The sequence below is a fragment of the Oxyura jamaicensis genome, chromosome 5, assembly GCF_011077185.1.
Source record: "Oxyura jamaicensis isolate SHBP4307 breed ruddy duck chromosome 5, BPBGC_Ojam_1.0, whole genome shotgun sequence".
Lineage (NCBI taxonomy): Eukaryota > Metazoa > Chordata > Aves > Anseriformes > Anatidae > Oxyura > Oxyura jamaicensis.
Window position 1 is genome coordinate 1,289,547 of NC_048897.1, and position 23,708 is coordinate 1,313,254.

At 41.4% G+C, this 23,708-nt stretch overlaps 1 protein-coding gene across 4 annotated transcripts in view; it reads right to left on the minus strand.

Moving 5' to 3' along the window:
- NELL1 (neural EGFL like 1) overlaps positions 1-23,708 on the minus strand; it is a 291,463-nt gene that overhangs the window by 259,736 nt on the left and 8,019 nt on the right. For all 4 annotated transcript variants that reach the window (XM_035328005.1, XM_035328007.1, XM_035328006.1 and 1 more), the window contains exon 3: positions 6,013-6,163. In XM_035328005.1, coding sequence (XP_035183896.1) covers positions 6,013-6,163 — 151 coding nt within the window. The remainder of the gene's footprint in view (positions 1-6,012; positions 6,164-23,708) is intronic.

Genomic DNA, 23,708 nt, shown 5'->3' on the forward strand with positions numbered 1-23,708 from the left:
TTTCCACTCCCTCACAGCCCAGCAACACAGCTGCTCGCGGCTCCCCTCAGGGCACCCCCAGCCTCTGCGTGCCCTACCAGCTTCCCACCTCCCCTCCTCTCTCCCCAGTGCCACCAGGGCGCTGGCAGCTTGCCACAGCGGGGAGTCCCTCGGGCAGGCACTGTGACCCTCTCCTGTCCATGGGGCAGTGCCTGCCTAACGTCCAAGCAAGAAAGTGACCCTCTGTGAACGAAGTCCTGTGAACATCTAAGCCTCCTGTTAACTAGGAAAGTTACATTTGCAGAGAGCAGCCAAAATTCAGAGGATGCAGTTTGCAGAAAGTTGCCTTCAGCCTAAATTAGAGACATTTCAGTGCCTTGCCTCTGTCAGAAGATCATAAAACAAGCAAACAAAATAACTCGGCATGTTGGAGAAGACTCCAAGGGGACCCACACATCCCGCTCCTGGCTGACCACAACATTTCTGCTCTGTCCAAATCCAGTTTTAAAGAGTTTCCAAATATCAGCCATTCTGCCTCAATTGCTAACAAGGTCCAAACAATGTGCTTCAACAGCTGGTTATCAGCAGCATGTTAATGCATCGGAGAGACAACAATTGCCATCCTATGGTACATAAAACACCTGCTCTCAGCAGGGAGCCATGAGATGGAAGGTAGCTCCTCAAGCAGTAACTCCTCTTCACAACACTTAAATCGGTGGAACACGTATAGAATATAACTTTTCTGCTTCGCTTCTTTCTTTTGCATACTTGACCCCAGAGGACAGGAGCAGGAGGGCACAATTCTCTTTCCACTTGCATCTCTAAAATGCTTTTGGGAAAAAAAAAAAAAATATCTGGAAGAAAACAAACTCACCTGTTTGTGTCTCTCTGGGAGGCAGGGAGGAAAGTGTGTAGGTGTCTCTCATATTTCACATTACCTAGTTCAGAGGGACAGAAGTAAAGCTGGATCTTTACATTCTCTAATCAGCTTGCCAATTTCGCAATTTAGAATTTGAATATTAATGAAGATGTGACCTTTACTCTAAAAGATAAAGTAAAATGGAAACTCAGAGTTTTTCCTTCCCTTTGTTTTGAATACTGGGCATCTCTGAATCCACTATGCTTATACACATCTTGCAGAGACTCATCTAGAACACAGCATGGAGTACATCCAGCTTTTCAGGCTTACAACTGAGGTCAGAAGTCACTTGCACAGGTTTCTTTCCATTAATTATGTTTCAGTGTTTAACTAGCTTGTTTCCCATTTATGTTTTAAATCTAACATCACGTAAGACTGGAAGGTCCAGAAGCCTTCAAATTGTTATTTGTCAACGCAGAGCTTTCCATCTACTCCTCTACAGCCTGAGAAGCTGTTCACAGTGTAACTGGGGGGGAAACAATAATTTATTAGGGAATCTCACGCGTCTACAATCCCCACCCAAAACTGACTTGCTAGAAATAAAAATCTTTCACTCCCAGCCTAACACATTTATCAGCATCCCTCAGAATATTTATACCAATACATCTGGCTGTTACATACCGAAGGGCCAAATTCTCCACTCAGTGAATCCATTTTACGATAGCAGTACAATTAGCTTGCAAGTTTCCAAATATCTGCCATGACAAAGTTTCTGAAGGTCAGTTCCTAAGCACAGGTTCATGTTAAAAACTTAAAAGAATAAAAACAAAATAATAATAAAATGTTTTAGTGCTCCCTGTAAGACAGTCATAGAAAAGTTCATTTCATAACTCGCTTTCTAGTTCTACTATGGGAGGGGGGGAATCTCAATTTTGAAAACCCTTCAGAAATAATAACACCACGTGTGGACAGAAAGAAGAAACTAAGTTCCACTCAAGACTCAGGGACTTTGAAAAATGTGTATAACACGACCTTGAGGAGAAGGTCAGTAAGAGTTTTATTTTATTTCTCATGAGTAATTCCTGGGCAATGGCTCCTTACTCACTTACTAGCTTATTTTCACTCACTCTGCATAACTATGTCCAACCCCTCTGCTGTCCACAAAAATAAAACCAATGGTTATGAAGAACATCTTTCTTTGGAGGGCAGCTTGGTACAGAGCAAGTAAATACCTGACAGCCTACTTTCAGAAAGTCAAAAGAGAATTTTGTCTGATGAAAGGTTAGAAAATCTGATTCAGAGTTATTACATCCCAAATCACAAACAGATTTTTTGTGCCAGCTGCCACCTCATGGGTAACCTACAGTCAAGACTGTTTCCTCTTGCTTCCTTTCAGGTGAGTACCAGAACCACAGGGGATGTGTATTTGGTTCTACCCATCTGATTTGAGAAGGTTCATATCTGTACAATAGCAAAAAAAGTGTTCTGGAGTTAAACCTTCCTGATACCTTAGGCCTAAAAGGCCTAGGACGTGAGTAGTAGTTTCTCCAACACAGAACAGAACCCATCAAAATATCATTATTGAAAACTTAGGCAGTAAATTGTTTGAAAATGTCATAAGCTAGTCAGTGGGATGGCCAGCAACACAGACCCACGCTCACTGTTCTCACTGGGCACCTTACCCATACTTGCCAAGCATCAAAACTCTTTGTTTTGTACATTCTTGGTGTCTTCTAAGTAAACAAATGTTTTCTTTGCCCACTCAGTCATCCAATATTAAATGAAAAGTTTATGGGTATTTTTTTTATTACTAGTATTTGGGGCCAAAATTTTCACAGCAGCAAGAAAAAGATATTACAGCAGCCAATTGTTTTTAAATTGTGCCCCCCAAGAGGTCAGAAAATCATAGTCAGCTCCTTTGCTGACAGCCAGAAGGACAGTAGCCTGGGTAACTGAGAATCCTCGACAGATGTCTCCAGACATCCATCTCAGACAGCAGTAGGATGGAGCTGTGACTACACCTCCAGTCCAGGGAGTAAACAGCACAGAGGCAATGCTGACCCTCATTTCATTTATGCTATGGGGCTTTGGACCATGCAAGACCAAAGCATGTAAGGAGCAAATATACAACTTTGGGTGAAACTATACCAAATCACTGTTCAAATAAGGACAGTGATTTGGTATGGTGAAACCCATATGGATGGGTTTTCAAGTATCTCAATGGCCTTTTCCAAGCTTCTTGGTGATTGAAAGAATCAAAAGCTGTGATCAAAACATCTCACCGAGATATTAAAGAAAGAACAAGCTAGCGCAGTTATCCAACAAAAATAATAGTTTCTGCATCCCCGAGTAACATGTTTCTACATCTTATATTACATTTTGTCCTCTGAAATTTTGAAAAAAAAAATATAATCTGCAGATTTTCCCTTTGTATTCCAGATAACTAGTACAGTCTGCACATACTAACAGACTGTTCAATTAGACTTAATCTGTGTTAATTAGGCTTTCCATTTCCCAAGCTGTATATTAATACATTTGGATCATGAAAACAAAACCTTTATCATCAAGCTGATTCAACAAGATAAAATATTAACAAAGATGCATTTATCATCTTCTATGCAATATAAATCCTGTCCATCAAAGGATCATATAATTTAACAACTGATCTCTAAATGTGGAGAGATACGCATTTAGTATAACAAAACAGCTTATCTGAATGACTGACTTCGAGGAAAGGTGTTTTCATCTTATTTTAATACCATTTCCATTCAATTTTGATTTGTTATTTGTAAAGATTTAAGATCCATTTACCTACTTATTTCTAAAACGCCATATATATCTTGGTTTCAAAGTTCCATGCTATTTATGAAGAACAAACTCCTGCTAATATGCACTAGAGAAAGGCAATATAAACAAGTCATTCAGCATATTACTACCTCAGAAGTTTTCTCTTGTACCTTATGGTTATTATCTCCACTCCAAATACTGTGTAAAACAGCCTTCTGAACTCATTATGCTGGCACATGTAACTTAGATTTTATATATATATATATATACACACACACATATATATAATGGGTTTTATTCCATTAAATATTTATGCCAACTACTAAACCTGTGTGCAAAGAAAACGTCTTGCATAAAATACGAACTCCTGTACCAACAACTTACACAGCTGCTGCTTTTTTATTCAGGTCTTGTTGACCTCCTGCATGTCCTGTAGTCTCAAACTTTTAATTGTGCAATTTTGGGTATAATATTAAGTTGAAAACCCCTATGCCATAACTACAATGCTTCCTATTTTGTACATTAGAGGAAAGTTATTGGATTTTCCATGGTCAAAAACTATACTGGTTAGGTAATAAGATACCCTTACTCTTGTTCTCACAGGTGTTAAACACACTGAAATGGAACAATGTTTTTTGTGCCTTTTTTTAAAAAAAAAAAAAAACTAATCTCTTTGTATTGTCTATTTTCACAGACATATGCAAGGTTGAAAAAAGCTTAAAAGAAGGACATGAACAGGTAATCAAAGTAATTATCAAAATCAGTGATTTTGATTGAGCAACAGTAATTTAAATAGCGCAACAATTTTTAAAAAGGTTTACCACTGTGTCTGTGGCCTGTGCACATTCCAGCTCACATGCCAGGCTGAAGTCTAAAGTGACCTGAACAGCTGGTGCACCCAAAAATATAAAAACAACAAGCTGAACATTCTGCCATTACACTGATTATAATGTAACCAGGGTACTTTTCAGCAGTGCCCCCAATCTTTGCTCTCTACTCTTCTTTTCCAGCGTTACAAAGCTTTTTCCCCATTTTCTTTCACTTTATTAATTTCTGTCAGCTCAGACCGAGGCATCTGGAAGCACTGTCCTTATCAAGGTCCAAGTAGCAACTTAAGACACTGGGGAAAGAAACAATGAGTCTGTTTTAAGTGATACAGAGTAAGTCTGGAAAAGATGGATAATTGCAATAATCCATCTGACTTTCAGAATGTAGCAGCAGTCGTTAGCAATGCTGGCCATGTCTGTTCTGGCGATTATGTAGAGCTATGCGGACTTAAAACTACTTTGGCTCCTGCATACAAGTACAAAGATTTAAGTGAGACTAGCATCCAATCCTCCAACTACACATAGTTTTAAATGGATGTCTATTAATACGAAATACTAGAGATAACCTCAGGGCCAAGGACATCAGCCGTGCATTTTATTCAATCAGATTTCTCCTGCATAGTGCATCTCTCTACCAGCCGCTGTCTCTGACTGCCAAGACAGAGAAGTTAAGCAGCTAAACTCAGTATAGGTCGTATGTAACAACTATGTGCCTTGCACTGTATAATACTGCTCATCTACTGTGACCCTGGATTGACAAGTACATGTATGTTTCCCCAAATGTGACACTGTATCAGTGGCTATCCTCAGTGTACTCTTTCTTAAATGAAAACTGGAAAAAAAAATCTGTTAATATGGCAAACTGATCTTTCCAAAGTTAGAAGTTCAAGATTGCAGGCGACTATTTGGCACAACACACGGTTGGAAACATCAAAACATCAGAGAAATCATTATGAGCTATAATACAAGGTATAATTTTGGTGGGGTTTTTTGTTGCTGTTTTTAAACAAACTGATGTCTGCTACTATAACAGCTAATAAAAACCAACAATGACAATAAAAAAAACACACCTGAAATAAGAATATATTGTATTTATGCTAGGAAGCAAACGTACACATCGCCATATGGAAGCACAGGTTTGAAATATAGCTTAAGAGATGAATTTCAAAAAAAGCAAACATCATTTAAAACATTTTTTAAAACATAGTGAAACATGAGAATGCAAGTTTAACTTTTATGAAAAAGCAAACTCCAGAGTGCACATGATAAACTAACAAGAAAAATTGCATTACGAAGTCTGTAATTTCCAAAATGCATGGTGTCTATGCCACATGGTTTTGATCTTGTTTCTTAATCTATTTTACAGACCAGAATGTATAAATAATGCATTCCCCCTATTAAAAAGAAAAAGAAAAACTAGCAGGTTGCCAATTACATCAAGTGGCTTTAACTGACACGTCAGATTATAAACTTAACATTTCAACACACTGTCACAATGGAGTACTGAGCACTCAGTACATTTTAGACAGTAACTACAGGAGAGAAATAATTTCCTCTTACCTGTGCTCTAACTCACGGATGGACAGTATAACTCCAGAAGTCGATGCCTTCTGTTGCAGGGTGGCCAGAAACGTGAACTCACTTTTATTCCGAAAGAGCTGAATTAACTTCTCACTCACATGGGGCGCTGCATGGATTTCTCTTTCTACATCTAAGAATTTTATTCAAAAAAATAAATAAATAAAAGGGGAGGAGAGTGGCAACAACAGTCCAGTAGAAATGCTAAGTCAGAAAGATTCAGATTACATTTTTCATTTTGCCATCGACATTTTTCATTTTTGAGAGTTACCTACCACACATCACCATTGCAGTTGTTTAGTGCAAAAAAAACAGTGTCACCTCCGTCAGCCTTCCCGCTTGTCACTTTGACAAGTTCACAACTGGTCAGCTACTGATTTTCTGACAATTTTTAATGGGATGCTGAACCATTTGTGTCTGCTGTGAGCAGATTAAGTTGTTGTAAAGAAGGCATGCTGCAGTCAGATAAATGGGCTCCTAAACTCTGAGAAATCTCAGGCACTGCCTCTCCCAACACAATTCACTAAGCTCCAGTTTCAGTTTTTACCACCAAGCCCGTTACCATCTTCCCATAGTACATCAGAGGAAACCTGTCCTTGTACTGTGTAAGGCAGAGATGTATTATTGCTAATAATGCTATATGGTTGAGCTTCTGCCCAAGAAATAAATACAAGACACGCTTGCAATCTGCTACCGTTTCAGGGATTTCTCAGTTTAAACAAGCAAAGCATGACAGCTCATGCAATATTTATTAAACTACAGTCTGACCGGGCAGATCCAGAAATATTTCAGTCTCACTAACCCTGCTGATGTCCAAGCGGCAGCATGCCTTCTCATATTTGATCTTCTAAGATTCAAATGCACTGTCTCCCAACACATTCATTTTTATTTCATCCTTTCATTTGCAATATACCATCACTACCATAGATGATTAATGACAAAAAGGAGAAATCACAGCATTTCAACCTTCCCACCCCTTGCCTTGTTTTGCATGCTGGGCCTTTGTCACACATTTGCAAGACCTGTGCCACTCGCAGTTTCTGGATGTCACAATCCATTAGAAGCCCAGTGGGCTTCCTTCAGAAAGGTTTACTTTGAAGCCAGAAATGCCAACACACATTCTCAGCTGGTAGAAAACCATATAACTCTACTGAATCCTGAGAATCTGGCCCAGCATGAATGCCATAACACACAAAGGATTGACAAGATTTACAATTCAGAATTCCACTGCAGGGGAGGAAAAAAAAAAAAAAAAGTATCATTAAATGAGGCTTTGCAGACTGAAAGAGAAGAGACTGGCTTGAAAACTGCCTGAAACTCAGAAATACAGACTACTGGGGGAATGCCATGGACTGAAACCAAACTCCAAGGAAAAAGTACTCAAGCATGTTTTGTAATTGGGTGTCTCCATTTCTTCTGCACAGCTACAGCCCTTCAAATGAGCCTACACACTCAGAATGCATAACACACTTGTGCTTTGAGAAGCTCACCTCTGAAAAGTACTGCAAATTAGACATCAAAGATCACCAGTCATCATTTAAAAATCTTTGCCAGAGGCTCAAATTCACCTGATAAATAAATATGAGGTCCACTTTACAGCATCAAGCTATTCGTCTCTCCAACGCCACTTGTATCATAAGAGGACAAAGCTTCGGAGAACAGAAATAGTTTCCACTGTCAACATAAAGGGGAACAGAAGAAGAAAATAGCCAGCACAGAAGAGTAGATTTTGCATTCACCTACAAGATTTAATTAACTGTATCGTTATCCTCACCTACCTTACCTAGCAGATGTTATTAGTGGTCATAAATACTCCCTAGTCCTCTTTGGAACAGCTGACAGGAAACACAGAACTGTGCATCTCATAAAGCAGGAAGTTCTCCCCTATTACACCAAATGGGTAAGCGTACTCTCTACCCCACTAACTTAACTCACTTTTGCCTATAAATGACTCCGACAATTTAAAACACACAGCCAGTCAGCTATCTACAGACAGACAACCAAGTACCGAGGTGCAACTGAGACTCAAAGACAGAGTTTCCAAATGCTGAAAGTTGAGGTGAGTTATTCTTATTTTGAATGTTAAGAACCTTTATAACTTAAAAATCTTACGTATTTTTTTCCCCTTTTTTTTCTCCTTAGGTGTGACAATCATAAGAAATAAAATATTGCTTATTTGAGGTTCTCAAAGAAAAATCACATGAAAACATGGGCAGTGCTCTCAGTGGGACATACATGTAAAAATTTCAGTCAAGCCTTGCAAAAAAAAAAAAAAAAAAAAAAAAAAAAAAAAAAAAACAGCGTCAGAGGGACCAAGTTATAAAGTCACATCTCCTCTCCTGTCCACCCAACCTTCTACAAAAAATCTAGAGCTTCTTAGTCAGAATCACCACTGAATAACCAAAGCACTGACTACTCCAGTTAGAAACCTACTTGGAAATACTGTGTTATATTCTAGACCAGTTCACAGTCCTGAACACAGCATAAATACACCTTACATTAACTCTCTGTTGGTTAAAATCAGTATATGCCATAGTTAGGAAATCATCAAGTTCCAGAATCACAGAATCATCTAGGCTGGAAGAGACCTCCAAGATCACCGAGTCCAACCTCTGACCTAACACTAGCAAGTCCTCCACTAAACCATGTCACTAAGCTCTACATCTAAACGTCTTTTAAAGACCTCCAGGGATGGTGACTCAACCACTTCACCAGACAGCCCATTCCAATGCCTAACAACCCTTTCGGTAAAGAAGTCTTTCCTAACATCCAACCTAAACCTCCCCGGTGCAACTTTAGCCCATTTAATCTTGGGTTCAAACCACTAAAAAGCAAACATTATTTAGGTGATTTGCAACACTATTCTAATAAAATCCCTAAGAAGGCAGTTACTCATTTGGAGTAACTCTACTCATTGCCAAGCTAAGGAGGTCCCGGTGCACAGGAACATCCCCTTGCTGGACAGCCAAAAAAAACACAGTGGTAGAAACTCCAGCAGAAACGTCTTGGACATAAGGAAACCTCGGTAACTGCAACAAGGGGGGTTCCCCAGCAATTCTGCATTGATGTGACAGATGCAATGCAACAGCTGGTGCTTGGATTTTTGAGCAGAGGAGCCCATAGAGGTTTGCGGGGATGCAGAAATCTGCTTCCATGGGGCATTACAGAGGTGACGGGCTGCTGGGGTGCCAAGCACACGCCAGGGCTTGCAGTCTGGAGCTGCATGAGGCTTCATCGAAGACAGGGCCCAGGCAGCTCCACGTTGGCCTCAGTTCCCTGCCATGTCTCCAGCAGTGGTACACCACCTCTGGGTATGTCACTGGGCTGTGTTCTGCACGATTTCTGCAGAAAGCACCACACTCATGAATTGGCATTATGATCCACTTGGAGTAAGAGCTTTCTATTTGCAAGTTGATTTTCATGCTTTAAAAAAAGTAATAACAACACTACCACCCTGAGAAAGGATACACCTCCTCGCTGCAGGTGCCTGAGGGGGAAAATACATTTTATGCTGTCTATAAAAATAACTGTCTGCTTGTAATGAAATGCCGTATTTCCTACATAATATAGAACAATATAGGTTTATACAGTAATCTTCAGTGAAACACCGCTTCATGCTTGAATGATAATACAATCTCAGCAATAAATAATATAAATAAATAAAAGTAGATACAACTTTCATATGCCCTTCTATGTGATATTTTCTTAATCTGAAATACTGACTGTCTGGAGGGTTTTCTTAAACATAGCAGAATGCTTCTAAAAGAAAACAAGCAAAAAAAAAAAAAAAAAAGCAAGCTTACACAGTTATTGTAAAGTTCAACAGATAAAAATCATCCAGAGCATCAAGTAAACTTTCTACCTTTATCAAAACAGAGAAGCAGAAGACACCCCTATGACAAAGAGAGCACATGTCCACTGTTTGATTTCATACCGCACCCCCACACTAGTAAACCCCAGGTCCAGGAGAGAAGCACCAAACACAAAACAACAGCGCAGTGTGCCAGGAGAGACAACCCAGCTACACCCAGCACCTCCCTGGGGGTGCCATCCCCAGAGACATAGCCATGCCTCCCCGGCTGCCCGGTGCCCCACAAGATGGCTCAGCCCCAGCCTAGCCCTACCCAGGCCAGGAGGAGTCAGGACAGGATCCAGCACTGAAACCATGGCTGGGATCAGCAGAGGCAGCCGCCAGCTCCCTGCTGCGTGGCAGCAAGCTCCCATGCTCAGCCACCTGCCTGAATCAGACAGGGGTGACTCCAGTTCCTGTTATTTCACTACTCAGGATTGAGATCAGCTCTGCAAGCTGATTTTTGCCCTCAGTTTGCATCTTTCTGTGGGTTTCCACTGTTCTACATAGCACCAGCTCAGGGAACTAAGTATTAAATCCTCAGACTTCTGTCACTTGTAGCTTCGATCGAGTTAGAGGCCCCAAGTAAGAGAGAGGGAGATGCTGGCTCCAGCTCCACTGGAAACAGGGCAAGAAAATAAACACCCCAAAGAAGCTGACAAAAGGAGTCAGAGAAAGAAAATAATGCAAAGTAGGCAAAGTTCTTGCCAAACTTACTTGGATGTCACTGTCAATAATCCATGGTATGAAGGGGAAGGAAATTATGCGGCCATTTGGGCTGGAGTTTTAAGCAATGACAAATATACTGACAAATATAGCTGTTCTTGCAAGCTGAATCCCAGTCCATCCGAGAAATCGTTATTCTTTAGTAAATGTTTCCCTTAGAGAAAAATACTAAAATTCAGTTCTAAACCAGATCATATTCTCTGAAACAATAGATATGTTTCAGCATTAACTAGCCTGCTTGAATACTTATTCCTTTTACTTCCTTACTTTGGTAGGGAACGCAAAACATAGTGCTTTATTGCTAACTTCAGTCATTTCAAAGCTATTTGTTTAAATCCGCTTTCAGAATAGCCTTCGCACAGTCATACCAGCCAAGCAAGTAGAAAGTAACCTTACGACAGAGAATCCAAATCTCAGTGACAGCCATTAGAGAACTGAATACTGCAGCATATTGGCTTTTACCTTGCTATGGGCAAAATCCAGTAAGACTTAAATCTCCACATAAAGGGGAAAAAAAAAAAAAAAAAAAAAATGCTCGATTTTTAAGACAGCAGCTTTCCAAAAATAGAACAGAGTAGAAATGAGATCCAAAACAAGCGTAGGCCGTTTCCAGAAGCTGCCCAGAATGGAAATGCAAGACAGGGTCACAAAACCCTTCTCAGTGAAGGCAGGGGCTTCATCAAAGCTTCCATGTCCAAGTAGGATCCAGTGCACAGACTCCTTTCTGTACATCGGTCCACACAATTCTTCTTTCTAACAAATGGTCAAAAGCAAAACAAGCAAACAAACCACCCCCACACACTACTGGTGACAGAGCCCCTCATGCCCACTGCTTCCTGCTCCTCCAACACCTTTCCTCAGCCCAGACAGGTCACAAACTGATCCAGAAGTTTACAGAAGGATGCTAACAGCAGCCACAGGGATCCTTCCCAGGAAGGAGTCATTTCACTGCCAAGCAGGAAGACGCTTCAGGTAGTTGTCCTTCCCTGCCTAGCAAGGGCAAAACGCAGTTCTCGCTAGACAACCTTTTTTTTTTTTTTTTTTTTGAAGCTGCAGGAGGAAGATTCACACCATTTCTCCTCACATGCCAACAGAAGGCAAGACTTGGCAATATGCTCCTGTCATGGGAACAGGCAGAGAGGCACAAATCCCTCAGCGCACCTTGGAAGCCCGATTCGGCTATCACCGCCAGGGCCCCTGGCTGCGCAGCAGCGTGCCTGGCTGTCACCTAAGCGCAGAGCCAGCAGCAGGCCTGCTGCTCGCCCACACTGCTTCCAAGCCAGGGGAGGAAAACCAACGCACGCTTGTGTGCAGGTGCTGAGCAGGTACCGTGCTGCTCCCCAGGGACCCCTGCCAGTAACACAGGGAGGGGTCAAAAATCCCCTCCTTGCTCTTTAAAACTATGCTACCAGGGAGGCTGGAGGAAGGAAGGATGTTTTCTCACCAGTACCTCTTCGCTTCTAGGTGTTCCCACCCGCACAAAAAGTCATTCTAAATGCTCTGCTCGCTTCTGCCTTGCTAGCTCCACTCAGAGTCAGTAATAAACAGTAGGAAATTATGTTCAACAGCACAGCTTTCTAAATTATGATTATTCATTATAAATCACTTTTTACATGTTGCTTCAAACACTGTTTCTCAAGAATAAGATCCATCTGCAGTGAAATGCTTGGTGATTTTAAAATGCAAACCTCCTACAGAGATGATGTCTCATTTTAATTATTGTTTCGGTTTAATGGGTTTTCATTAAATTAGAGGATGGAGCAATTACCAGGGTGAATAGCTAATGTTACAAAGGTAAGTTCCCATGACTATACAGCAAAAGCAGTTCTGCTAAAGAAGGTGGGAAAACAGTATAATTCAAAGTAAACTCTCCTTTTGCATGATGCAAAACTACCCTGGCAATAAGTGTTCATATATTGCTGTCATGGTGATGTACATGTTTGCAAACTACTTTATGACTAGGTCTCACCTAACAACATTCATCTAGCATTTGAAGTTATATAGATATTCCATTATTTTGCAAAGCTATTGCAAACCCAGCTCTACAAGTCCAGACTTTTGAGTGGCTACGGAAATCAGAGACTGCTTATCAATTCATCATTTCTTCCCAAGCAATAATTTAGTTGATTTAGGAGCTTAATGTTGGACTCTTCACTTCTGGAAAGCTGGCTCAACTTGAGCACTGGCTAGAATGACCACACTCAAATTCGTAATGTTGTTGTCTGGAAGTCTAAGTCTCTTGTTTGTTTTATCAGCATTTCAAACTGAACCAGGGAAACTGAGCACTCCGCAGCAAGCAGAGCACCAGATCCTGCACAAGACTTGGAAATGAACACGTGCCATAAGAGAAGGCAGCCGCCTGCTTCCTCAAGTCCCAGCCAACACAAGGTGCTCTAAGGGACAGGGAAAGCAGGGCAGCGGAGAGCAGTAGCAAAACCTACACTGCAGGGTCTGCCCTCTTCTGCTATCTACAGGCTTCCTGTCTCCCGGGCCCTTGTCTTTCCACGCAAACAGACCGAACAACCAAGGCAAGTGCTGGAGTTGTCTCTGTGGTGACAGACATGTGAGCAGCAGGCCCAGGCATCATGCAGTGACTGACGCCGTCTTCAGACCACGTGGCTCGTACGGAGCAAAAGCAGAAAACCTGAGTGAGCCAACTGGCTTTGCCCCAGGCTTCCTGACACGAACAGCCACGCTGCTCAGTGTGAGGAGCGCTACACATCACCTGTTGCTCGGGCAGCCCCTTTCCCTTGGTTCCTTTTACACAGCTACTGGGCTCAGGCTCGCCTTCTCAAGTTGGCTCAGCTGTGTCCTCGAGGGACTCATGCTGAAATCAAGACTATTTACAAATGGATGATCCCTTAAATTAACTGCTTATTCCGGTGCTGGTAGAAATGCTCCAGAAGTTACGCTACTGCTAACAGCACATCATCTGCTCTTAAATCATGTGAGTTAATCAAATTACATGCCTTGTTAGTTAATTAGTGCAGGAATCACCGATTATAACTTCTTTTTTACTGTTTATCTATACAGCACGTCACATCACCGTGACTATGAAGGTAAAGGTTGCTATTTTCAAATTGTGAAAATAACTACAGTTAAACAAAAAAAGTAACGATTACAGTAGCAATCCAGTCATGAGAAGTCCAAACAGAGCCAGCACCACTGTCTGCAACATTAGCATGAAGGAGCAGTAATTCCTAAGACTCATTACCGAAACGCTGGCCATTTTGCAGAAGCCCTGTCCATTTCAGGGATTTATTTTAGAGTATGTTAAATGCTAATGCCACACAAGATAATGAGCCACCTAAAAATACTGCTCCTGTTCTGACTTTGCACAAAAGCAAACCCAGCAATTTTTACTCCCCTTCCACAACATGCTTTCAGATAAGCTCAAAATCACAGTCCCAACAAATCGGAAATGATTTTAACAAAAATGCAAACACATACTGAACTTGACAAAACATATTCTTCAGCTGCATTTAGAACAAGTTTACATCTAAGTGAAGACAGTACCAGAAGGTGGGGAGCATCTAGAACCAAAAATCAGACACAGAAGGTAAGTTTTACAAATAACTGCAGCTTGGACCACCTTACTCCCACTACAACCCTTAGCGCATTCTTACTCTGGAAACAAATTTCAGCTTTGTCAGTAGACTGTACAGAGAACCATCTATTTGTATTTTTAAGCTAAATGTAGTAATTCTGATTTCTCATTTAGTACTCTTCTTTCTTTGAGGTGATAATTAATGCTGCTCATACTTTGTGACAAGGTATTAAAAATAAATACTATCAAGTACGCCTGCTTTAAAGTTCCAAAGTTTAACAGGCATGTGACAGATAGTCACAGGTAACCCAGAACCTGGATGTTCAAAGGAATTTTAAGTACCAGATCCCAGAGAAGCTGAAGAGGCCAAAATGCCTGAATTATTATGGCTGTGCTGAGAATCCCAGTCTAGCTCAGCAGGGCCACAAAGAAAGCAGAATTTGCCTCCCTGCTGAAGACTTGCATTCTTAAAGACACACTTCAGAACACCAGAATTCAGTAGTTCATCAACAGGGAAGTTTCAGCAACCTCTGACTCAGTTTCTTCATGTGCAGAGAGAGATTACAGTGCCTAATGCTGTTTATGGCAGCTAACAGATCTGCCTACACCTACCCAGAGCTCCCGATTTCCAGTCCATATCACAAGAATAATCCAACTCGAGGCAATGAAATTATCTGTAAGGTTCAAGGTAAGCATATGCTGATGTGCGCTCATGGTTCAAAAATCCCAGTGATGTGACACTCTAAACATTTGTTTAATTACTTTTAAAACATTTAGCTCATTTATTACTCAAATTTTATGTTTTTTTTTTTCCTTATTCTCTGTCCGCAATTTGTACAAACACTAACCAAATGGGTTTCGTGAATTAATTTTCGCTTCTGCTTTACCTCAGAAAAATCACTTCCACGGTATTGCTAAAGAAAATTAAATCCTGGGTGTCTGCTTTATTTATTAACTGCGTGATAATAGCATGGGACATAATACATTTGTCAAAGCCCCTCTCTACTGAAGTATAATTTCAGCTGTCAGCCTCTTTACAATTATGTTTATATTCAACACTCTAGCTGTCTTTGTTTCTGGGAACACATATAAGCAGACATTTATATATGCTCCCCAAATCTGTATAAATTCCACCTCTGTGAAGTGTTCCACACAACCCCCCAACAAAGAATCGTAGCCACAGCTAACATACTTAATCATTCTCCACAAGTTTTATATGAATTATTTGAAAGATTTAAGAATTTTCAAAAATGTCACAATAATAACTGTTTTATCTTTTTACACCATAATTATGATTTGGAGCATTGCTTTTCTTATTTCATCCAAGCATACCACAACTCATGAATAAAATATGACAACTTTGATAGCATCCATCGCTGTGGGTTCATCCGTAACAGCAAACGTGCTTGGGGTACTAACAGCTCCCTTTTGCTCCATAAGCCTTTGTTTCTGAAAATAAGCTTTTATTTAAATAGAACCACCACATGTGTCCCCCTTTTTTGCATTTCTTGCCTTTAGCAAAAACACCAGCAATAATGTTTACTTTTTTTTTTTTTTTAATGACTACATTTCGAAACAATTAGGATGGCATAAAGCTAGAAAAGCAGAATATCCCATCTGAAAGCTGGTACTCACAAGACATCAAAAAGCATTAAAAGCACTGCCGGCATCAGAGAACAAAAGGCTAACACAGAGGACCGTGACTTTTAAATGTGGGGGCAATGCTATTATAAAAAAAGAAACTTTTTTTCCTGGCTTCATAATTAATCACGGTGAAGTAAACCTAAATAACTTCCCCTATTTTCATAAGATGATGACTGTAACCAACACTGCACAGAGCCCTGCTCCCTCAACTTGTCAATAGATTCCCTTAAAAGAAAGACTTGAGATAAACTGTAGTACGTGAGGTTTCCAAATCATCAGCATTTACTAAATTATTCTCTAGATGCCACATTTTAAGGCTGTGCTGCTTCATTTTCTAAACAGCACGATGAATATCTGTGGAGACCTCCACAGACCAAGAAAAACCATGACACACGCATAAAGCCCACTCTCCTCCCACACATCTTGGCTTGGTTATTTTCCCTACTCCCAAGAACAGGCTCTAAAATTTCAATATCGTTATGCGCAACGAGCCAAAGTGGAGAGACAGAAGCAGAGGCAGGTCTGTATGCCATCTGTAGATGGTCTTTCGTCATAGAAACAATGAGCATTTAACCTCTCAGATTAGTTTTTATGCTTGTTGCACTCAGAGTCTTTGCTGCCTTATAGGTTACAAAACACAAAGAGAAAAAGAAAAGGGGGGGGGGGGGGGCGGCGATGGGGAGCAAGAAACACAACAAAGCTTTACAACAGAAACTTGTCCACTGCAGGAGGTGCCTGTACCCACTGAGGCCAAGTGGAAAACTCCCAGCTTCAAAGGGAAGAGTCACCCGGATGCTGGGGCGGGGGGGGGGAGGCTTGGGCTCAGTCAAGTGATCCTATACTATTTTTTCCTATTTATAGCATGGAGGATCAATGGGAGACACAGCTGTAACTATGTACAAGAAACACTATCAAGCAGGGTGGGAGGATGGGGGACAAGAACACTGCCACGTGCGATTCTGGGGAAGCGAGAACACCAGCGCTCAGCCACAGGGTCTATTGGGTTTATGGTCAAATTCCGCAGTCACATCAGTGATCACAGATCCCTCTGTTGTCAGAAGCACAGAATCAGCTCTCTCATTTTAGCTGGTACACAGCCTACGTAACTACTGATTTAGATTAATGTTTCAGTGGACACCAGGTGCCAAAAGCACTTTTTGTCTGTTTATTAAAAAATCCTAATGTTCCACATTTTGTATCATTGAATAGGCTACAAAATGCAAGGCAATCACATGATATAATGCCACAAACCAACACAGTAGGCTGTGATTACTTCGCACCATTTATGTGGCAAAAATGAAAAATAAGAGACAAAAAACGTCCCCCTCGTGTCATTTATACACCCACACTGCAGGTGGCAAGATTAATCTAAAATTTGGCATAGAAGGAGTAGGTTGAGGCCTCAAGTAGCATCTAATTTCTATTCTTGATAGGTAGTTGAAGGCAGCAGGGTTTTTCACCACGGGAAGTGGTCCATGCCTGGCTCTTGCATTTAGTCTGATTGTATCTGCCTTTGTGTACCTTTTTAATGCACAAAATCTTGAAAAACAATCATCATCATTACATTCATCTGACAGTAATTTTAAATAGCATCACGTCTTTCCAGGCAAAAGCTGTAGCTCTGTTTAGAAGTAATTTAATCAAGCAGAACAAACGTAAATACTCCTCTCAAATAGATATTAATAAATTTCCATTAAAATTGTTTTGAAAATTAGAAGTCCCCTCCTGGGGACAAAAGCACCCATAAAGGGCCACTTGCCTTCATGGCCTGCAGTGAGAACCCAGTGCTTCAGCGTTGCTTTTCCCTCCCTCTGCATTTAGAGAAGTGTTCATCGCTCCCCAGGGCTGTGGCTGGCACTCAAGCCTGCACTGTACGATATTTGATGTTCTTCCTCTGGTTTAACCCTCCTTTTCTAAACAAGTAGTTAATAAAACCTGATTGCATGCAGAATGATAAGACGTAAGAGTATCAGTTCACCAAAATCCTCTGGAGAAAAGAGACCATTTTTGTTGTGTTTCCGTTCTGACAAAGATAGAAGAAACTCAGACTGTTATTCTTTCTTTTATCTAAATTAATTTACTCCAATTTTAAGGACCTAGATGGTCATGCCATGGGGAAGCATGCGACACTTACTGGCAAAGTCAGAAACTAATTTCTCTAGCCCCCTCTCTGCGCAAAGTAGAGACCTTTTGTTTTCTTTCTACTTATCTTCATTACAGGACTTTGTCAACAGGTTGCCAGAAGCATTTGAGGCTTTTAGCATACTACAGAAATACTGAAGTGCTTCTCCCACATCGCCCTTTGTACTTACCACAGTGGCAATGAAGATAGACAAGCAGCACAATTATTGTCTCCCAGGAAAACAAAAATAACTGCCAAGGACAGAGTCAATGTGTGCTCAGAATTCTTTCCTAATCATTATAGACATGATGGGAAACCCAAAAAATGTCAAGTAACAGAAGGCAGCATGACAACATTCAGGATAGGAAAAATAATGGAAATTGGCCACTGTAGTTCAGTGCAACTAAGTTTCTGTTTTAGTTCACACTTTGTTGTTGTTGTTTTTTTGGGGGGAGGGGGGCGGGTAAATTAGGGTATACTCAACAAGAAATTTTGCAAGGATTTACAATTATATCTTCATATCAGTATTTTGGATACATTTTCCTCCTAGACAAGGCTCTATCATAATTCAAATTTAAACAAGAGCAGAAACAGCGAACGCTGGATGGGTATATATGAGTATTCTAAAAACTACTTCTGGGCACTGACAAAGTTAACAGTAGTTTATCTATCTTCAGAGCCTCAGAGCATTGTTCAATAATTATGTCTCAAGTGACCTTTAATTTCTTCCACCGGAGATGATTCATTTCACTCATTCTCACCCAGCTCACTGTATTTTGACTCCAGTCATTTCCCTCTGATGAAAAGGGTCAGTTTTACAGAAGATAAAAACCCACTTTGACTAATTATTTCATTGCCACATAAAATACACTGCACATAAAAGACACATTACAAGATTAGCTATATTAAAAGAACAAATATAAACAAAAAGTTAGACAGATGTCAGCTTTCAAGTCTCAGAGGGACACGTAGCTCGGCCCTCCAGAGGTACGCGTTACAGTGCCACTTTCAATTGCAGGATCACATGCTGCTTTCCACAGGGTCCCTGCCTCAGTCAGTGCACAAAGTAAAGAACAAAGAGCAAACAATACCTGTGTGACAAACAAGGATGTGATGTTTTATTTTTACTATTCAAGGCAGACCTTGAACAGTAAATCTACCAAGTTCAAATCCTTCTCTGAAGACAGAACAGACCATGACCAAGTTAATTATTCTAGCACAGCATCTGAAACTCAACAATTAATTTTTTTTCACACCACTGTTGTTAGAGGAAAGGGTATTAGTGCCTCAGCTTTACAGGTGAACAACCCAAGCAGAGCAAAATTAAGGTTCCAAGTCATTAATTAAATACACATTATCCTAGTTTTATCCTCCAAAAACATTTGTTAAAAATTAGCACATCAGACACCCTACAGCACTGCCAAATCTGAGCTTCCAGTGCTTGTTCCCTGTTACGCTGCCCTAATGCTGTCTCTGCTGTAAACGAACCTTTACCCAAGTCTCACACAGCCAGCCAGAGACCTCAGCCCTCAGGTTTTTCATTTGGGCATGAGCCCCTCACCTCTGTCCAAGCTGCTTCTCCCCACCGCTGTCCATGGTTCCCCTCACCATGTTCTTCATCCCTGCACCCAAGTCCCTTCCCCTCAGCTCAGCATCCTTGTATCGTCCTTGTCAATGCTCTGCCCGGCCATCACCAGTTTGTTTCTTGGCCTCAAGCTCCTCACCACAGCTGCTTCTCTCCTCTCCCTTCCACCTCCCGGTTTGAGTCCGTCTCCTTGCCCTGCCTGTCACAGTTCATCTCATCTGACTGCTGCTCCCCACCAACCTCCCAGCATCAGCCTCTGTCCCTCGCCAGCTCTCAGAAGAGCCCATTCACCCCAGCTGCATTATCGTCTCTTTACACACCCAGTCCTCGCCACTAAACTCCCAGATTGATTTACCTCTCTTTTCAAGCTTTCACAGAGGTCTGGGGAGGAAGGGTGGAAAGCTGGAGAGCAACCACCATCTCCAAAAGAAATTGAGCCCTTGCTCTCTGTCCTGCTGACAGCCACAAGCCACACCATTCACACTTTGCTCCGCCACCCTCAGGCACAGCCGGCCCAGCTGCTCCACAGGAACAGCGACATGCAGAGCCACCACGGAACAACGTACACCCAGCCACACAAACCAACCGGCTCTTGTATTTAGCCACTAAAACCCTCTGGTATTTTTTTCAACTCTTATTTTATCAGTTCTTTAGAGCATAGCTTTGACAAAGAGCTGAAAGCGGACAGAACTCTCCAGCAACTCTGAAGGAAATGTTACTGCAGGATCGGGGCAAGAGGCGGGCTTACGTACTGTTTTTACATACAAATAGAAAGGATTTTTATTTTATCATTGCAGACCTTCCCTCACGAGGTTCCTTTAACTCTAGACTTGGGCATCACAGCAAACATGAGGTAAAATCCAAAATCCATACACCCCCCTGGGCAAAACTGGCATTGACTAACACAACAGGGCACTTAAGAGAGGAAAACACCTCACCGCCCACCTTCAAATAAAAAAATAAATGAAGAAATAAATAAAAACTCCACAAGTTTGAGAAGCTTTCGGAGTTTCCATGAAGATATACCCATATCAGGGGTGGGTGCTGAGGGGTTGACAGCAGAGGGGCTGGCGGGCATCTGTGAGGAGAGGCAGCCGGTTCCAGAAGGTTCTGGAAGTTCCGAGGGCCCCACTCAGCCCCTCTATCACGCTGATGGTGCCCCGGGGTAAGCGTGCTGAAGAAAGGGCAAAAACCCACATGGATGAGGGGGAGCCACGAGCAAGTGGCCACACAGGCACACAGCTATGAGCTGAGGCAAGTGATGTGCTCTACCCGATTAAAAAAATAATAAGTAAAAAAAATGTTTCTTGCCTTTCCACAAGTGCAAGGTCACCCACGTTCTTTGGAGAGCTCTCCTGAGGGAGGGACGCAGCAGGAAGAGGCCTGCGGAGGCTCAGCACCAATGCTGCTCCAAACCTCTGCAGCACCCCAGTGAGGCAGCATGCCTCATACACCTCTGTGCAAGGAAGCAGCGACAGAGCTGCTCTGCCTCACTGCAGCTGAAGGCAGGATCAAGACTGAGCCAGCCATGGTGTGCCTCCCTGCTTCTGAAAGATTTCTGCTTTGTAAAAACAATATTGCTTACACTTCTCATTTGCTATAAACATAGCAGAGAGATCACCAAAACCAATGACCCTGGTTGATTGTCTTATGTATAGAGGGACAAACACCCTAAACTCTAAAATTAAACTTTCTCTCTCCCACTTAATACAATCCTCCAAGCCATCCACCCCAGGAAGAGCAAGTGCACGTTTCCTCCCTGAGCCATTATCTGCTGCCTTTCATCCAGTCCCTGGCTCTTTTCTGAGCTCCACGGCCTGCACACCTTGCACATCACACTGGCAACACTGAGCTTCAATGCCCGGTGTGGAGCAAAGCCTCAGCTAAAGGGCACAGCCCACAGGCTCAGGTGAGAAGACAGACACACTGATGAACTGAGGCAGCAGCCTACTCTCCTGACCCTTGGATGCAGTCTGGAAACACCTCCACTCTCTAAGCATGTCATTAGCAAGTCAAGGAGGAAGCTATCTAAAAATCAGAATTCATAACATCCTGAGAGGAAACACCTATGAAGAGCAACGTACCACATCTGGAAGCGCAATGGAGCCTGCCAGGAGGCACCTCTTACCTCCCAGGGCTGCAGCTTTGCTCTCTCTTTTGGCCTGAAGCAGGACAACCCTCTCATTTCAGAAACTAATCAAGATTCATTCTTTTCTCACAAAAAGATTACCTTTCTCTGTTCTTCAAGACAGTTGTTATTCTTTCACCTTTCCTGTCAGAGCTGTGACTGTACCGGAAGAAAAAAAAAAAAAAAAAAAAAAGCAGTCACCAGTAAAGTGGGAAGAAGGAGCACAACCTCTGTGCTGCAGGAGCTGAAGGCTGGGTGTTTCCCTTATAAATCCAGCAGTTGTTTAATACCAAAAAAAAAAAAAAAAAAAAAAAAAAAAAAAAAAGAGAGAAAAAAAAAAGAAACAGACAAGGGAGAAGGGACTATGTATTTGTAGACTTTGGACAGTTCTTGCTGGTCTAAGTTGCCAAGTGCTACACACAGTATACATAGTAAAAAGATAGTTCCTAATTTAAAGGCAAAGTTGAAAAATACTGCCAGATTGTGAAGAAGGGGAACGAGAAAACCTTAATAAACTTCTTGTGGGAATTGCTTTATAAGTAAAGGCTTTAAGCCTCCATCAGTTCAAAAGAGATGCTGAGGGAAAAAGAATTAAAAAGAAATGTACGCAGCTGACAGGTTATAAAAGGAATAAAATTTTACTTCCACAAGAAGACTGCACTGAACAAAAGTCACTGCTTAAGATAATCGCATAACGTAACAGGCTGAAGCCTGGGCTCACTGCCTAGGAGCAGTATGAACAGTTCAACACCAACTCCTGCCTGATTTATAACTAAAGCCTTTCTCTGCCACGGAACTCAAGGTTCTGTTGAGGTTTCCACCTACAGGTGCAGAACAAGCCCTGCTTCTCTGCTACCTGAAACAGAGCCTGGGATTGAGTTCTGCTATGCAGGTCATTGTTCAGCCTGTTTCTTGACATACTAAAATGTATACTGTGGTCCTGTTCGAGGAAATTCAGTATCTTCTTGTGACGTTGGAAAAAATAGGATTCACAAATGTTTTATGCAGTGTTTTTAAGACATTGTCACAATGCATTATGTGGATGAACAATATTTTCAATATATTTCTTTGAGGTAGATTTCCAGCCCACCCCCGTAACTGGTTCCCTGACTTCTTTCGGTTTCTGGCTGAAGGCGAGGAGATGTGGTGTTGGACACCGGGACTGTGGGAGCCCTGTTTCCCAAGAGCACTCTTGTCACAAGTCTTCACTCACTCTCCTTTGTCCCTTCCTGCTGGGAAAACCAATCTGGACAAAAGGATTTTTTTCCCACTCCTTCTGTAAAATTCATGATAAATAAGACCAGAATTTTAGGGATCTTATGAGCTAGACCATTCTCAGAATTGCAACTGTGAGTTAGATAACTAGATTTCATCTAATTCTTACTGCCAGCACTCAGTTTCGTTTGCTTTTTTGTGTGTTTTTGTGTTTTTTTATTTTTATTTTTATTATTCCCTCATCCCCATTTCACAGAGAATGGAAGTGAAACACAAATAATTGAACTGATCAATCAAAAATCCATCTGAAATACTCTAATAATGAAAGATAAAGCCCAACAGGATCACTCAGATGATTGCACTTAATTACAGGTTTCTATGCTTTTCTGAATTAGGAACAGACTTGCTTGCCCAAAGGCAACCCACAACTCTGAATCGCCACTTTGGGTCTATCACGCTGTCACACAATTTACAACGGAGCTCAATTTGATTCTTTGCCTGTAAAACTATTTTACATGGAAATCTGAGTTTTAGCTCTTACTACCAATATTATTATCAAATCAGAGTACTTCACTGAGGTCACCTTGGACTGAAATTGCTAGCCTTCCAGGGAAATGCGTCCTTCTACATTTTCTCTAGTATCAATCAAATCACAAGGTACTCCCCAGAATATTTGTAACAAACAAATCACTTTCATTAACAGAGCTAACATCACAGATTAAAAAAAAAAAAAAAGTAGTCTTAATAGTTTCACTTTCTCCATGCCTTTCTTTCTTCCCATTTTTTTTTTTTGGCCTCTAAACACAGCTCAGAGTGCACCCAGAACTCATAAAGCTTTCGGTATCAAAAAGCTCAATTGAC